This window comes from Lissotriton vulgaris, chromosome 3_1 (genome assembly GCF_964263255.1).
Source record: "Lissotriton vulgaris chromosome 3_1, aLisVul1.2, whole genome shotgun sequence".
NCBI classification, from domain to species: domain Eukaryota; kingdom Metazoa; phylum Chordata; class Amphibia; order Caudata; family Salamandridae; genus Lissotriton; species Lissotriton vulgaris.
In genome coordinates, this window is record NC_141689.1 from 1,239,807,403 (window position 1) to 1,239,826,364 (window position 18,962).

Consider the following 18,962-nt stretch of genomic DNA (forward strand, 5'->3'; position numbering starts at 1 on the left):
GACTAAGGCACTTGGCTGCACACAGACACTGGAAAGACCCTGAGGAGATACAGGTAAGGCATTCGGAGACATGGATGGTACACATACACTGTGAGACCCAGACAGGACACTGGGGAGACTTTGACCAGACACTGAGGAGGTAGAATCTGAGAGATAAGGATCCCGCCGAACACACTAGCTACACTGAAAAACTCTAAGGAACCATTTGAGAGTCACAGACAAACACTGTGTGATTGGGCCATTACATTCTACCAAGTAGACTTTGGTCAATACGAAACCCCACATGAAAGCAGAAATGCATACAACAGAACTCCACAGCACCACCAGAGTAGACGTGTGTAACACTTAAAATGAAACAAAACATATTTTTTTTCTGTCTTAGAGTATTTATGTAAGGAAACAAGAACTCCCCAAATGCCCAGAGCCTAAATACTAAGGTTAAATCGACATTATATTAAAACGAATGTTCATTAAAAAAAAAAAGATCCCCATTTTTTTCCACACCTATCCATCGAGCAAGGGCCAAGAAAAAGGGGTGGTGCCAACAGTGTGATGTCCCATGTTAATTCCCATAGGAAACCTTGTTTTCCAATACAGAAGAAATGTCTTAACAGAATTACACCAAATTTGGCAAAACTCGGAACTTTACTCAGAAAGTGTGATTTTTGTGAGTAGGTATAAATCCGTTCAGCTGTTATGAAGAAATTAGCATTTAAATATTGTTTCGGGTTGGGCAAGAAGAGGTTAACTCAGAGAAAAAGTTAGGTATATTTGGACGGTTTGTCCCAGTGGGAAGACCTTTGGCTCCAGCAGTACCAGAACCCCAAAAAAATGTTTTTTAAAAAACAGGTTTTTCTGATTGGCCAAATGGAAGTTTCTCCCGTTAATCATATTGGGACTGCCTTAGTGGTGCTGGTACCATAGTACCGAATGATCGGATTGCCTGGCTGCAACGTAGAACAACATGTTGCTGCTGCCATTAGACGACTATGGGATTTGGTCCCAGAGTCCTGGGAAAATGTAGAAATGGCCACATAAGGAGAAAGGGTGGGCACACTCTGATCCCCGTGCCAAAGTTGTGCAGCCCACCAGGACACCCTAAGTAATTAGAATAAAAAAAAATATATATATATATATATATATATATATATATATATATATATTTCTGGGGCGTGGCTAGCAGCCGAAGATGGCGGCAGCATAGAAGGTGAGCTCCGCGGTAGAAGCGGCCTCCTCGACGATCCGACCACTGATCCGGCACACAAATAACTCCTACGGGACAGGTTCGACGCCCAGGACCGGGCGGCACAAATCGAAACAATCGGAACGAAAATCCGACATCGGGAAGTACGGTTCCGAGAGACGCCCGTGCGGGCAGCAGAAAAGGCCTACAGCCGGGCCGCAGACTGAAGCGGCGAGCCGACAGGAAGTGCCACAATCAGGGCGAGACAACACCGGAAGCGCCCGCTCGTGGACGAGCTAGTGACGCAGGAGGTAACAGCGCCATCGCCGAACCCGAGGGGCTGGGGTCCGGAGGACCAAACATCCTGATCGGTAGTTCCGTGGTGGTTCAGAAGCTCCCAGCGAACATACGGAAGCAAAAAAATCCCTGCGACCTCCGGGCCGAGGCCGCCATCTTGGACACGAAGCACGGGTGAGCCCGGGGTGCGGCACAGCGAAAAGACCGCGCAGACCTCCCCGAGAGCCGACAGTCTTGGTGGACAACAGAACTCATCCTATAGACCACGGGCTGCCCGGTGAAACAGTGTGCAAAATCCGTCGCATAGTGGCGCGACCGGAGGCGAGCAGGAGCATACCCGGACTCAACCACCACGCATGCCCCAGGGCACGGACTCAACCTCTCGGGCCCCATGCCCCTCATGCAATGATATGCTCCGAGATAATCGATCCGTAGAGGCTATGCACAACGACTAGGACCTACATACAGAGATTGGGCGGCGTTTTGTGCTTACCAAGAAGGGCGGGCCGCTTCCGAGACAGACTTGGTGGCACGGAGGGGAGCAAACCCCATCGGTCAGTGGCCCTTGAGACCGATCGGCCCAATTCCGGTGAGACGCCCGCCGCAGGGGTTTCATCTCAACGGTCGAAACATCATTCGGAAACTGATTCCATAACAAGCGACCTCTGCGGACCGCGGCGGAAGGGTCCGCCAGGATGGCAGGAAAAGGGCCAAAAAGCGGAGCGGCGCAAGCCCGACTTGAAAGATATGCCTACGATAAGTCTACCTCCTCCCCGCCAGACGCGAAACAACAGGCGGGCAAAACCGCGGACACAGCGGGGGGCAAGAAAGCGACCTTGGACGACGTGATGCGGGCTCTCACCCAGGTACAGGCAACAGTGGGATCGATCTCAGCAGAAATAACTCTCATACGTGCTGACTTCCATAAAATGACTGAAAAAGTGAATGCAATGGAAGTAGTGACCAAATCGTTGGTGGAAGAGGTCTCCGAATTGCAAATAAGTATGGAGCGGATCACGAAAGAAAACAAGGAACTTCGGGACAAGCTGGATGACCAGGAAGGGCGCTCGAGGCGGAACAACATCCGTATCATAGGGGTTCCGGAATCGGAAGACACAAGGGCGATGGACCTATATGTCGAAGATCTGATCAAGCAAAGCCTGCAGCCCAAGGGTCTCTCCGCTTTCTTTACAGTGGAAAGAGCGCACCGAGTTCCCGGGGGACGCCCGAAAACCGGGGCTAACCCAAGGCCGATCATTGCTCGGCTCTTCAATTTCAGAGACAGGGATGCGATCCTACAGGCAGCAAGAACTTCACCCCCCATCAGAATACAGAACTCCACTCTGGCATTTTTCCCTGACTATACGGCGGAAGTCGCACGTAGAAGGAGAACTTTTTTTCGAGGTTAAAAAAGAACTTAGGGCGAGGGAGATTCCCTATTCGATGCTTTTTCCAGCCAGACTGAGGATAGTGGCGGACAATAAAGCATGGTTCTTCGACACTCCGGAGGCAGCTCAGGATTGGCTGGAGGGGTGGAGATCAGCGGGCCTGCCTCGCCGTTCCAACAGATCAAACAAACATCGCAATAACGGACCCCAAACGGGATCCCAGTCATCTGGGGGAGAAGCAGACTCACACTCACCTCTGAACGACGTACCAGAAACTGAAGACAATGAGGACCAATGACTTCCCGATGTGGCCTACCTAGGCCAATAGTGTTGCTGACCGGGGGTGCTGCCATGGGCACTGGGCAGAGATCCTCCGTGGTCAAGAAGGGGGGCCGCCGACTCCGGAGAGTCCTTCACCCCAGCGAGCAAGTACTGTGTTTTGGGTGGGGATCGGGCACTCTGCTGAGTTGGGGGGGCGGGCAGTTTTAGGTCCGTTTAGCAGGGGGGCAGGGTGGGGGGGTGTTGGGGGGGAGAGGGGTTTTGCGTTGTTTAAATTGTTCTACCGGTCAAGATTGGAACTATATGGTACACACCAACCGAAAGGCGACACATTGGAAATGCGCTCGCACACGAGCACCACGACACACTATGGTCGGCCACCACAGATATTATGGCACACACCACGCGGGTTGACGCAGAAAGGGAGGTAGCCAGGACGGGACAGGTGACACCACTGTGCCTCATGACATGGAATGTTAGGGGTCTGGGGGATAAAGTTAAAAGAGGCTTGGTGTTACAAAGCATAAAACGACTAAACCCAGCCCTGGTCCTACTCCAAGAAACACACTTAACGGGCACAGCCACCAAAGCACTTGATAGGAAGGGCTAGAGTATGATTGTACACTCAGAGTTCACTAGGGGGTCCCGTGGCACAGGGATTCTGATGCACCGCTCATCGAGATTCATACTCCAATCCACAAAATCAGACACACAGGGACGTTTTGCGGCGGCACATGGGCAGTGGGAAGGAAGACCGCTCAATGTGGTCTCGGTCTATATCCCGCCGGCACTACATGCTGTCGCACTGCCAGAATTGGGGAAATTCCTGCTAGACCTTCCAGAGGGAGATCTCATTGTGGGTGGGGACTTCAATGCAGTAGCACACAACACACACAACAGATTCCCGGTGAGAACCCAGTCTCCCGGGCCCTCCCGACTACATGATTTTATGGAAGCACAGGGCTTGGTGGACCTCTGGCGGCGATTCCACTCAGACGACCAGCAATACACATTTCATTCAGCGGTCCATGATAGTTTGTCTCGGATCGACTATTTCCTAACACTGGGACACGGTACCCTCACTATAGAAGACGTACAAATCAAACCAAGGGGTGTTTCGGATCACTCTCCCCTGACACTGAGTCTCTCCAACCCTGGACGAACCCGGACACGCATCTACCCGGGATACCTTAAAGTACCATTAGTAGCCAAAGCACTAAAGAGGGAGACAAGGACATACTTCGCTGAAAACGTAGGGTCCGTTAAGTCCCCCATTATCCTGTGGGAAGCGTACAAAACGGTTCTCCGGGGACAGGCTATTTCCACTATCACGAGATACAAACGAACGCAAAAACAAGAGCTCCTAGACCTAGAAGACAGGCTCGCCAAGGCCAACAGAGATCATGAGACTGACCCGACGAGGGACACGCTACATAGACTTCGTCTGTGTCAGCAGCGTCATACCGACCACATACGCCGCAAGGTAGTAGACAATATAGCGACGACAGCCCACAGAATCTACGAGGTAGGTGATAAAGCCGGCAGGCTTATTGCCTGGTTAGAGAAAAAACAGGAGGAGCAGAGGGCTATCCTACACTTGAGAGATCCTGCAGGGGTATTACAAACTCGTCCCTCATTGATAGTAGAACTTCTGGCAGACCACTTTCTAACAGTATATTCCCCTGAATTTGATGTTACTCGAGAGATGGCGGAGGCGTCTTTCGTAGGAATACCCACCCGCACCTTGTCACAGGACAATAAAGACGAGTTGGAAATGGACCTGACTGCCGAAGAGTTACAGATAGCCATCAATGCACTACACTCAGGAAAAGCGTTAGGTCCCAATGGGATACCGATTGAATGGTATAAAACCAAGTCGGAAACGCTTGCAACTCCCCAACTGAATATGTTTAAGGCCAGCCTGGAACAGGGACAGTTGCCGCCCGACCAACGCGCAGCGACTATAATAGCAATACCAAAACCCGGCAAGCCACCTGAGGATTGCGGGTCACACCGCCCAATATCTCTACTTAATGCCGAGAGTAAGATCTTAGCGAAACTACTAGCCAACAGACTGTTACCTCATTTGGCCCACTTAATACATCCTGATCAATCCGGATTCATGCCGCACAGGAGTACGGCGATGAATCTTAGACGCCTACACGGCGTGATGGCACGGGCTCCATTACTGTCAGAACCAGCAGCTGTCCTGTCACTTGACGCCAAAATGGCGTTTGACCTGGTGGAATGGCGCTACCTCTTTGCGGTACTGGAGCACATGGGTTTCGGCCCCAAATTTGTAGCGTGGATTAGACTTTTATATAAAAACCCAGTAGCCAGAGTGACAGCAAATGGCCATATCTCGAGAGAAATACCACTAGCGAGGGGAACGAGAGAAGGGTGCCCACTCTCGCCGCTCCTGTTCGCACTGGTCCTGGAACCCTTAGCCACCATCATCAGGACCACACAGTTATTGATGGGCATACGGTGGGGAGGCGATTGGGAAGACAGGGTGTCATTATATGCCGATGACATGTTGATCTATCTAACAGACTTAGCAACTGGTATTCCGGTACTGCTGGCCTTGTGTGAGAGGCATGGCACAGCCTCGGGGTACAAAATAAATTGGACAAAATCTGTGCTCTATATGCTTCACGGCACACCGCCGATCCTAAGTGCGGACTGCCCATAATTATTAGAATCCACCTCCTTTAAGTATCTAGGGATCCAAATTACACGAGAGCATGCGACCTTTCAGGACTTAAATCTCAGGCCGCTGCTTGACAGACTTAAATCAGACGTGCGTCACTGGAAAACCCTCCCATTAACACTGTTGGGCAGAGCCGCACTTTTCAAGATGATGGCGCTACCCCGTTTCCTATATGTCCTGGAAAATACGCCAGTGTTGGTCCCATCATCGTTCTTCCGGCAACTATCGACTCAACTGTCCAGCTTATTGTGGGGAAACAGACCAGCCAGAGTGGCACATGTGAAATTGATTAGAGACTGGTAAAGTGGGGGGATAGCGCTCCCAAACTTGGAACTATATTATTGGGCAGCCCACCTCAAAGTGATTAACCAGTGGATACACAGGCCACAGGACGATCCGGCATATATGGCGGATAGGAGGCAGCTAGGGACAAACACGGTTCTGGCCCCACTCTACAATAAAGGATTGATGGCAAAACTCAGCGGCCCAACTAAACATACTGTGACGATATGGCATAAAGCCCAAACCCGACTAAAATGGGAGGGAGTAGTTACACGACTTACACCACTGTGGGACTCCAGAATTTTGGGGAATCTGAGACACTGTAAAGGCTTCGAACAGTGGGACAATATCGGGATATCCACGGTGGGTGATATGTGGACGAAGGATGGGGTGGTTTCGTTTGAGACCCTGAGGGAACAGTACGAATTGGGCATTACTGAAACATACCGATACATACAGATTCGTCACGCACTACTGTCAGCAATAGAACCAGGCACTAATGTCCCAGAATCGGCCCCATTGGAGGACCGACTACTTACAGACTACATGGAGGCCAGTGCTACCTCCCTCACTTACCGTAAACTCATACACAACCTACCTGACCCGTTGCAGAAATTGAAGGAAAAATGGGAGGGGGAAATAGGAGACCTAGATGAGACGGACTGGAATGCAGCGCTGGCGTCGCCTAAAGAAGCCGGCATCTCATCAAGATTTAGATTGGTGCAATTTAAAATTTTGCACCGAGTTTACTATACACGCACCACTCTGCACAAAATCCAAAGAGCAGATCACCCCTACTGCCTGAGACATTGCGGAGAGGAGGGCACATTATATCACACCCTATGGTCCTATCCCAGCATGGTGGACTATTGGCGGAGAGTAACACGCACGATGGCCCAAACCTTACAAATCCCGATTACACCTGACCCCCGAGTTGGTCTATTGAATGTGTGGGGCCCAAACAACTTAACCTCATATGGAAGGCAATGGGTAGTCATTGGAACGATGCTAGCTAAGCGAGATATAGCGCAGAAATGGGGATCATCCGAGACACCGACCCTGGCACAATGGTGCTGGAATATGGACATGCTTATGGAGGTGGAACGGGCAGTGTACCAACAGAGAGCCAACCCACGTAAGTGGAACAAAATATGGACACCTTGGAACACTTATAGGGGGGAGCTTGTGAGCCGTTGCCAGAAGAGGAAGACATGGATAGTTCAGGGGATGAGGAGGAAACTGAGTAGGGGAGAATGGAATGTGGAGAGGGGTTCAGACAGGGTAGTCCCAGGATTTGCCGGGCTGGTAGGGTTGGCATAATAGATCTGCAAATTGTGGTATTAACGGCTTTGCCCATTGTAATGGTTGATTTGATTTGAATGCTCTACCTAATCTATCTAAAATGTACCAAATATCCAATCGATGACCTTACAGTTAAGAGTTGTTTATTAAAAAAGAAAAAGTTGCGCTATTGGTTGACTGCAGCAGAATGTTGACGCTGCAGCCAACGGAGGAATATGACTGTGATTATTGCTATGTGATGCAACAATAAAAACAAATTAAAAAAAAATATATATATATATATATATATATTTCTAACTTTGACAGCAGTACCACTTAAGGCCATGCCCAAGAGGGGTTGGTTGGACCCTTCGCCCAGGAGGTTTGGGATCAGGGCTGAGCACAGACCAGGTCCTGCAAACAAACCGCAGGGGGTCATAGGCTGCTCCCTGGAGGTTGGGTACATGGCTGGTGCAGTGGGGCTGCACACCTAAAGAAGGTGTTACACATGGAACATTAAGAATAAATCAAGATAATCATTGAAAAAAAGAGAAACAAATTTTAAAGTGATGCTTTAAAAAACTTGAGAAAGTGAAGGGTTAAAGTGTGATATATTTAAGTGAAAGAATTGTAGACGAACTAAAGTTTAAAAACTGAAAAAACCCTGAAATTCATCAGTTCTAATTTAGTGAACTAACTAAAAAGTGCACATCTGCCATGCACTGCTTGAGAGAGAGAGAGAGAGACTGACAGACGGGCGGCGTCTCGAGGGCCGATCGGTTGGTAACTGAACCAATGGATTTAAAGTGGCACAGAAATGAAAAAGCATGATCGAAAGAACTATACCGTCAAATACAGGATAGGACTGAAAAGTCGTACGAACAGTACTCGAACACAGAGGGGAGGCATATACATCCGAAGCAGAGAGTGGAGAGAAAACAATACAACAAAGGAGTCAATGCCCATCCCATGAGCAGTATCACCCAGAGGAGGAGTCACTCTACCTTGTGACTTGAAACAATTCTTTGAAGGAAAACAACTTGTACAACTCCGGACCCAACACTAGATGGCAGGAGTATGAAGAGCAACTATATCTAAAGCCACAAATGCCAACACGCCACCACACACACACACACACACACACACACACACACACACACACAACCACCCCCCCCCCGCGGGCTCTGAGCTTCACAGATGATAGACTTAGAAGCAACCAGTCAATGGTTACCAACTTATGGTTTTCATTCCACATATTCATTAAGTTGATGGGGCAAGGGTTTTTGGACACAGGGCAGCAGCCCAGAGAAAGATCTAACACTTTTCCACTCTGAGAGTTATCACAATGATTAAAATGTAAGGTACTTCTTAACATAATTTATGGTCTAACACACACTATAAAACTAGCTTCAAAATGGTATTTTATGTAGTTCTCAAGCTTTCTCCTACACTTTTTACACGCTATTCTACAATGACACCAGTACCAAAGGAAAACAGACACACCAGAGTCAAATTCTTTTTACCAGAGTGCCATAATACAATATGAAAAATCCCACAAACTGAAAGAATGGATCCTAGCTTTGCTCACCCAGTCAAACATTTATTTTATTTCAGTTGGAGGTACCTCAGGACTGAATGCAAAATACTAGTCTAATTTTCCTATGTCACAAACTGATTTTGATGTTACTCTTGGTCGTGCCATCTTGTCAAACATGGACCAAAGGCCAAAAAAGTGTAGTTATTTTAGCTGCCAAATTGTTTAATGGTAAGATGCAATTACCATGTCATGTAGCTACAGTTCCAACTAGCGTTAAAACTGCCAGTCCCTGTTCTTAAGTTTTGTTTCCAGCATACCTTTAAAAGTCTGATGCTTTAAGACTAGCCTATTGGCTGTTAAACAATTCAGGCTATGTTGGGAATTAGGAAATGTTTAGCTCTCTGACACTGGTAATTATTAGTTTTACAAAGAGATCCTAACACCCTCAAACTAATCAATGCAGAAATATACCCAAGGGAACACCTGTGTTGCAGTCTTCTTCATCAACTCCATCATGAGCCAGAAACTTTGTCTCTGATTTAGCACTGAATGAAGAAAATCCTGCAGGCGACATAAATAAAATTACAAATCAGAAAAACATAAGCTTGATGGCACTTCCCGTATGAAATCACTCATCTCAGCCACCAACACCAACAGCGCGCAATATCTTACTATATTGGAGGTTTTTAGCATATTTAGCTTAATTTACAGAGACTAAGGAGAATTGCTAACAAATAAACCACAATGCTGAAATATTCAAGCAATCCTCAGTTAACAGACAAGATAAATATTGTGAAAAAACAAACAGACTAATATGTTTATATATCAGTGTCTTAAATGCAGTATTTTCAGGTTTCTACCTGGGATAATTCATAGAACCATTTAAGTATACACAGGTCAAAAAGTCTGAAGGCACAGAAGTTGCAATTTACTCTGGGGTGGCATTGAGCTATTAAAAAATAGGAGACAATAAAGACAATGTGCAAGGGGGGGGGGGTCAAGTTACAGCAGACAAACAAGAGATTGAAAAATACCCTCCAAATATGTGTGTGGAGGAGTCCATTGACTTTATTGACTAACCTGTGGAACTGTTGAGGTGTTCTCTTCTCTCTGAGCTCATTTGGGTCATAGCATACGTCTCTTGAGTTTTAGATAAACCAAATGGAACAGAGGGTGTTGAGGCTTTATGACCTGAGTTTTGCAAAACCACATTTTAATGACACCGAAATATGAAGGTACAGTTCTTACAAAAACCATAATTTTTCTACACAAAAAGTAACCCACAGAAGCAGCACAACAATCTGCATGTTTTATTTTTCAGCTATCTTTCCATCCCGATGATTATCCACTTTTAGTCATACAATGAATGCCTAACAGACTCGGACTCTTGATGAAGATCACATTAGAAAATCAGTGTTGAAATAACTACATCTATCAAGTAATTTTGATTTGCAAAGTTAATAACAGACTAAACACACCATTACATCGATGTAGCACATCATATCTTGTTTGGAGGATGGCACTGGCAAAATCATGTGGGTTGAAGATAACACCAACTTGATATTGCGAGGTACGGCAGAAAAGGATAACTAAACAGACAGTTTAAATTGTGGGAGTTTGAGTTCTTTTTGTTCACCAGCTTGAGTAAACAAAATATGTCTCATCAGATAATCAACGGGTCAGGTAGGCAGGGTAGCAACACTATTACCTGTGGCAAGCACACAAAAAGGATCTACACTATAAAACCTTTTTTCAAACCAGAGAATTGGATATGCACAGAATTTCATGATATTTCAAATCCTAGTTTCCTGTGGTAAATCAGCAAGTAGGATCGATTTCCTGTAGTCAAAGTAATGCGTAGGATTTGAGAAGGTAAGAGTGTGTGAAGGAAGAAGGGTTGCTAGCCAAAAAGCTTGGAATAGTCACATCATCATAACTTTGTGCCAATTTACAAACATTGGTGTGGTATTAAATCTATTCCTAATTAGGTAGGAGTCACTGTATTGCCAATTTGGGGAAATATATGTACTACCCAATAAAGGGGAATTAGATTCTCCACTTTGAAAAGTATTTTCCAGGAGGAAAAAAGGTTATATGTGCATTACTAATTAGCACACATCTACTAAACTTACTTCTGTGCAGATACTGAAGAGAAGGAGGAGTTAAAGAACTGCATCTCTATGCCCTGGTTCTCTTGAAATGTTTTGATTAACTGACTTTGTTTGTTTTTAGGTAAGCTGAACCTCTAAAACAGGTCTTAACTGCATGTGGTCAGTACTAACCAAGAAAACCACTTTTGCTAATAAACTGGCATCTTTTCAATTTCTTTAAGTCATCCATAAAGTTCACAAATGCCACAGGCTTCCTAAGTATCATATTCTAAATAGGAGTCTACAGAGACAGAGACATACCTCCACGCATATTCTGAACACATCTGGCAAACATAGGTTAAGAGAAACCCAGTGGCAATACAGGCCTGGGCGTTGGGAGTAAAATTAAATCTTTACACTTAAATAGTCAGATTGCAAACAGCACAAGTCAGCTGTAACTCTACCTTCAGAGTTAGTCACAGCTGCACTGGACTTAAATCATACGTGTAGGCAACACATACACAAACCCACATATTTCCTAAGAGTATCACAAGGTTAAGTGTACTTTACAAGTGAGTAGATGTATGATTTAAAAAGAGCACAGTTTTGCTGAATACTTTTCTCAACTCAAATTAGGAATTAGTCATTCTTGTAGATTAATGGAAAAACACAAATAATTATTTAACATGGATCTATAGCCATGGCAAAAGTGACATTTGCCCATTGTCACACTGTCGGTCTTTAGGCTGTGCTGGTGGCCTTAAACCCTCTCCTGCATTTAAGACTCCTCAGTTCTTGCTAGTATTTATCGCCATCTACGCTTCATCCGGTCTCAGCAGAGAAAACCAACTGGCACTCCTAGCACCTTCTGTAAATAAAGGCTCTCCTTTCCTACAGGTCCTTTCTGCAATGACAGTTGGAATTTCCTTTCTTGTTGCGTTCCTGGATTGGGTTGGCTTTTAGAGGAGTTAGGATAAAGATAGAAGGACAGCGATACGATTCTAGACTGAGATACGCAAATTTGGAATACTGGACAGCAAAACAATGTGATCTTGCTTTTGCAGTAAGTCAGTCAGCTATGGAAAAAGGAACTGGGAAATTCTGCAGTAAGAGACGGGAGATAAACAGCACAAACTCTAGATGGATTTGCTTAAGAAAATTTGCCAATGACAGCTGAGTTTACCCAATGTCCTGCAAACATTCTCAACACAGAGAGCAGAATGTAACAGGAGGGATTTGAAGCCTACCTGCTTTATGCTGCAAGAATACCACAGGTGTGGTCAAGAACTGAGAGGTTTACCCTACATTGCCCTGAATGCATAGAACTAGAAGGTTGTTCTGAGGATTTGGTGGAATACCCTATTTCTGTAGATTCAGGAACTAACCTGTCTTCTGTGTGGAACATTTTTCCCTAAGACTGAGAAAGTGTGGCAGATCTTAGGAACAGGGCCATCTCCACTTGCCTGGAAGAAACCAGCAAGGTCAGTAGTAACTGAACATTTGCCTGTGGGCGCATACAAACTAAATAAAAACTTGTTCCTACATTAACCCCTTGATTTGTTGTCCAAGAAGACTCTCCTGAATGTTTAGAGACTTTGTGGAGCAGTAGGAAAGATGCTACAAATCGAATCTCAAATATTAGGTCCTTTTATTTAATCAGCTACCTTTGAACAATGAAATATGTTGCAAGGAAGTACGGATGTGCTTTAAAAGGTAAGCATTATTTCAAAAACAAATGCAGTCCTGCACACAACAGCCATTTTTTTAGAAACCACATCCATCTCTTCGTTATACTTAATTCTTTACCTCCAATGGATAAGCTGATTCTCCCAGATGAGGGGGATTTGTTCTAAGCAGATCCCTACTAACCTGTATACAGTCAGAGTTATTACAGCAAATAATGCCTGAGATTAGTGCCACCTGAGCTGTCTGAGATGCAGGTAAGTTATTTGGTTTGCTAGAGCGTTGTATTTTTATTTAGGATACCACAAAGAGCAGGGATAGGGACATATTTATTATCCTTGAATAAAAAAAATCTATATACCTATTTGTATAAATGTACTAATGAGGTATTTAATGAGAGACAGAATTGTGTGAAGGTGCAACATAATTAACAAGCTAATTCTTGCATTTTATATAATTCATCAAGGTGTCTGCCCTTTTCAAAATAATCAGAACATTGTATTTAAGTCTGGTATAGACAGGTTTTAGGTTTAGAGGATTTCTTCCTGGGAACTTGTTAGCACGAGCTGAACTGCAAATGTTCCAAGCGAATGTCACCTTCTCATCTGAGTCATCAGCTCTAGAAAACCATAACCGAGACAGAAAGTGACATACTCGAAGTACAGAACAACAGCCTTATTGTTCAGCTAAAGCACATGGACTAAAACCCACCTTAAGAATCTTAGAAGGGCAGTCACTGTTGCTGCTAAAAGAGCTCAGCTAGGGTTTAGAAGCAAGGGGTTGGCTAACAAAAACAGGTTCCATCAATCATTGCAATGAATTACTGAAACACCATCACAATGTTGAAATTCTTTTAAATATTGTTCTTACTAATTGCTTTCATTTCCACTATTGTATTTGTCTTTATAGTTTCATCTATACATATAACCTGCACTAGAGGAGGACACTACTTTTTTGAAAGTCTTCAAAAATGTATAGTGTTGACCTCCTGTGTGTGTCCATCCATGCTGAAAGGTGTATCGGAACTCACTAACACAACAAATATTTCTGTAGTTACACAGAACTAATCATTGCCTGGAATGCACCACCCTCATGTAATGCATAGGTGGTCTGTAAGTACCTGTCCTTCAGACACCCTATCTCAACTTGTTAAAGTTTGGTTTGAGCATGTGTTTTGACCAGGTGTAGGGTTTCAAAATAACCAATCTTTATTATGCAAAGGTGCAAAAAAAGTATCAGTATGAACATTCTTTGTTAATAGAGGTCTGTTGAAGACATTCCTTAATGAGAGAGGTATGGTTTAGGAATACCTCAAATCTATTAGGTCTGGTGTGACCAAAGACCTTTTGAATTTACAAAAATTCTAAGTGTAACATATTTACTTATAGACACTCTCAGCCAGATTTCTTCACCCATTGGTCTGTTATTATGTTATTTACATTTTTCTTCCACCTACTATATATAATTAAATATGTTTCAATTTAGCACTCTTTCTCTCTTTGTCTAATTTCCTAGCTCCTATCACCTCTCCCCTGAATCGCTCACCTTGCCTGCTAGTATACCTAGCCCCCTGTCCTTTGTGCCCTTTGACTAAGCACTCCTTCTCCCCTTGTTAGGGAAAGATCCAATATTTATACTCTGGAGTCTCAGCGAACCCGCTGAGAGAGTCCACTGCGCAAAGGGAGCCACTCACAGCTGAGGTATGGTATGGCACCCCTTGCCAAAGCACTCCCTCTCCCCTTTTTGGGGAGGGATCCAGTATGTAGGCCTTGGAGTCTCAGAGACCCCTCTGAGGGAGCCCAATGCGTAAAGGGAGCCTCCTGCAACAGAGATAGGGAAGCTATACTACTTCCCCTGGGATCACAGCTTACTGGACTTTGGACGTTGCTTTGACTCGTCTACCAGTTTGTGTCCCCATTCGCCCATCCCTTCCTCTTTCCATGCGGTGTCCTTCACCCTCCCTTCCGCTTTCCTGCCTTCATTACCTGTCTACTTCCCCAGCTCCTACCCCCCCTCCCCTGAATCTTTCCCCTTACCTGCTTTTCCCCTAACGTATTTGTGCTTATTGTTTATCTCGACCTTACTAGTAACTGTTTTGCCATGCTCTAATAACTGTGGAACCTTCGTAACAATGTAACCTGTTACTACGATCTGATGCTCATGTAAAGCGTTCTGATACCTCCGGGTCTAGCCAGCGCTATATAAAACCTTTAAAATAAAATAAACATACTAAATAAAAAGCAAGGGTGTTGACCTGGGACATGATGACGAACTGGTGTTGAACTTACTGCTACCCCCAAATCAAATGTATTTCCCTGAACCATAGACACAAATTAATTCATCTTAAATTCCTGACACCCCTGTCCACCTCCATAGATTGGAACTGGCACTGAGCCTCGCAAGCTGCAGATGTACATGTCCAAATGTTGATTTTATACACCTGTCATGGCATTGCTCATGGATTAAAGATTTTGGGCATGAGGTGGCACACGTAATTGACAAAATTACTCTCACCCATGTTGAATAGCAGAGATTAGAATAACTCAAGACAGCTGACGGCACTACTATAGCTAATTGTGAAGCTCTGGGTGGCAATATCCAGCCTCAAAGACTGACTTAGTGCAGCTACTTTTTTATAATAACATGACTGAAATCTAGGTGCTAGATTGCTGTATTAAATTATTTCCCCGGGGTATCGAACATAGGTTGATGCCCTGTTATATTTACTTGGAAAGATGTACTGAGGTGAGTCTTTGCGGGTCTATGGACATTGTGTCATCCTACAACTTTATAGGTATTAGACAAGCATGGCATTGAACTGAAAGTGTCAGACTCCATTTATCTATTATATCTTGCCTGGTGCAAGTTATGTTGTATTGCTTATTATTTAAAAGGAAAATAAAAAGCATAAATAAAATTATTTACCTCAAAAGACTGATTATTTTGTTTATTTTTGTATTAGTGAAATGATTAATGTTGCTTATTTTCAAATGAATTTGTTTGGGTCTTGCTGTTATCTCCATTGGCAATTACGCCTTTGTAGATCACAGCACAAGAAATTTAGAAGAAATTCAAAAACTATAAAAAGGCAATCTTCAATGTTAAACAAATAGATTCATTAATAAGGGACCATATCAGGGCACCATTCACTGGCTCCCTGGACCATCGTCTACTTTCCAGAAGCCACGGGCAAACATGGACAGAGGGAAAGTAGTTAGCACCCCAAGTTCAGTTATGGTAACTTTTCAATGGTTTGCCGCTGCAATTGGGGTCTCAAACTACTAATACACATCAATGCAACTCAATACAAGGAGAACACACTTTTCATACCACCTCCTGTTCATGAGTTATAACAGCCCAGCAGAGTTACTGTGCAAGTCGGTAAGACTTTTCTGATCACAAAACTGCTTTTCTACACGTTGACCAGTGATTTTGCTTTGTTAAAGCTGGAGATTTTTGGTATGCCTGGTTTTACTTGAATTCACTAGGTACCCCACCAGGCACTCAGATGCTAAGGTCTTTCTCAGGATATGACTGGCAATACCCACATGTAAAATACCCTACATTCCTCAGGCAGTTATTCAACACATGCATGTCAGGTGTGCCAGTGAAAGTAGAATGGTTTATCCAACACAATGTATAGGGAAGAATTGTCAGATGGGGAGAAAGGAGGCTGGAATTCGGAGTCATAGAACAGGACTTCAATATTACTGCTGAAGGGGGAATTCAAGCTGTGGCATGAAAATTGTTTCCAAGGTACATGCAGCTTTCAAACATAGCATCAATGATGAGCTCAAAGTTTCACTACTCTTCCACATGTTTATTTTGACACTAGTATTAAACATAACTGAGTGGTGGTTAATAGATAGCTAATATGTTGTTTGCCCATACATAGTAATGGCTATGTACAATTTCGAACTTGGGCTCACTAACGTTTAGGACCCTAGCAAAAAAACAAGCAAAACAAAGTCCATATCATATTACCACGACCAAAACTCAAGGAAGAAACACGCACAGCTTACCAGAGTTGGGATCAACGCATCCTTCATGCCCTTTCAACCCTTGATCTTGTATTAAACTTGTTTCTGCCTCTTGCTGGGTCCTCAAGATTTCAGAATTGCAAGAAGAAAATGCTAAAGGACAAAGAAAATAATATTTGTAATACTACTTGTTTAGAAGTTCACTATTTTTTTCTGGCCTTCTGCTTCTTTGCAAAGGCCAAAACAGAATGGATTGGTTGCTTGGAATCTAAGGCATTTCTAAGACAGGGTACATCAAGGAAGCCAAAAGGTATTAAGTGATAAGCATATTGTGCATATTCTATGAAAGTGCAGGCCACAAAGAGAATCTTATTCCATAAGTGGATCTCACATCACACAGTGGAGAAGTGTGGCTCAGGGGTTAGAGGCGGCAGACCCGGAAGCTGAGATCGGCCCTGGACCAGGGTTCAATTCCCCGCCTCGACGGGGCTTGGGCCCAATAATTCCACGGACTCGATAATTCTCGCTCCGGTGCCTACTCGACTCACGGGTTCACACTCTGCGACTCTGGGCAATAGCTTGCTTAATCTCCACAACGGCCCCTCGAGGCGGGATGCCTGGCTTTCACCTTGTGGATACCCTGCCGGGGTTATCTCACAGGGGAATACCAGGACGGGTTCCCTAAGCAAGCGCTTAGATGCCTGCGATGTGGGTGGTTTGCGCTATATAAATACATGTACATTTACATTTACATGATAAACACCATCTGGCACCGGCACCTCCGAGTGAGGGTGAGGGTGAGTGAGGGTGAGTGAGGGTGAGTGAGGGTGAGTGAGGGTGAGTGAGGGTGAGTGAGGGTGAGTGAGGGTGAGTGAGGGTGAGTGAGGGTGAGTGAGGGTGAGTGAGGGTGGGTGAGTGAGGGTGAGTGTGGGTGAGTGTGGGTGAGGGATTGAGGGTGAGGGATTGAGGGTGAGGGGTTGAGGGTGAGGGGTTGAGGGTGAGGGGTTGAGGGAGAGCAGGGGGCATGAACACTACCAGGGTGGTGAAGTAAGAGCCTGGACATAAGGTTGTGTGTCAATTCTGGGGCGTCTGGGTGAGTAGGCAATTGGTAGGGGAGCAAGGGCGGCCAGGTGGGGGGAAGGGGTGAAACACAGAGTGGCGAAGAAGCTCACGGTGGCTGTGCAGTAAGCGGGAAGAACAGAATGAAGAGAGTAGCCTCAACGTCTGCAATCACGTCATGGTAATGGGCTAGGAAGCCGGCAGGTAGGTGAGTCTAGAAGAACATACCGAGGCGGAATAGCGAGAGGCAAAGGACCCGAAGTCGCGATGTGCAATTAAGTCAGACTAAGGGTGACAACGAACAGTTTCAAGGTGGGGGCCAGGAATGGGAAGTACAAAAGCCGTGGGTTAGTAAGGTCAAAGTGCAGGAGGAGGGATGTCGAAATCCTGGGGCTGATTCACTCGCGTAAGGCATAGTATCAGTGTGGCGGCATCTGGAAGTAAGCGCTCAAACCATGGCCAAGTTGTCGGACCGGGTGGGGTGACATACCGGAGCAGTGCGAAAGAGAAGTGGCCAGATGAAGCGCTTAGGCGGCAGAGTTACCTGGAAAAACAATGTAGATCGGAAGATCAGTAATTAAGGTGCTTCCAGTCGGATGGGCAACATCTGTAGTGGGGGAATAAAGGAGTGGAATGAGGGACGAGGGAACATTGGTGAAGCCGGGCGGGTGAGCTGGGGGGAGCGTGTAAATACCTGAATAAAGCGGGAGGCACAGCGCGGGCGATCGGTGCCACATCCGTGGACGTCAGGTGCTTCGCAGTCCGGCGTTCCACGCGTTGTGGTAGAATACCTGGCAGAGGAAAGGGAGGGGAAAGGCTAAGGATAAGGACTGGTGGAGGACGGTCGAGGAGAGGGGGGGTAAAAGAACACGGCGGGCTGTGTACCTGAGTCAGTAGAGGAGCTCTCATGGAGTCAATCCAGGGGCCGTTGTTGCTTCGGCAGGGTTACTGTGGAGCCGGTCGACAAAGTTGAATACCAGGAAGTGGTGTGTCACGAGGGGTGTGATGTGGTAGCAAGGGGCCAATCTGGATGTGGTGAAGGGGGGGGCCGGGGAGGGGAGTGGAAAAAGGGGAGCCGACGGAAGGAAGAGAGGGGAGGGGGAGGAGAAATGCGACACGGCGGGAGGGGGCGGAGCGGGGAGCCGGTCGACAAAGTTGAATACCAGGAAGTGGTGTGTCACGAGGGGTGTGAT

The 18,962-nt window shown here is 45.6% G+C and overlaps 1 protein-coding gene across 2 annotated transcripts in view; it reads right to left on the minus strand.

The window, feature by feature from the left end:
* The window catches only part of LOC147727719 (uncharacterized), a 154,603-nt gene that overhangs the window by 25,447 nt on the left and 110,194 nt on the right, over positions 1-18,962 (minus strand). Inside the window, exons 4-6 of one of the 2 annotated variants that reach the window (XM_086961712.1) lie at positions 16,753-16,863; positions 10,038-10,148; positions 9,441-9,518 (exon numbers count right to left, since the gene is read on the minus strand). In XM_086961712.1, coding sequence (XP_086817838.1) covers positions 9,441-9,518; positions 10,038-10,148; positions 16,753-16,863 — 300 coding nt within the window. Of the gene's footprint in view, positions 1-9,428; positions 9,519-10,037; positions 10,149-16,752; positions 16,864-18,962 lie in introns of both variants that reach the window. The other variant, XM_086961711.1, reaches the window with a different exon arrangement.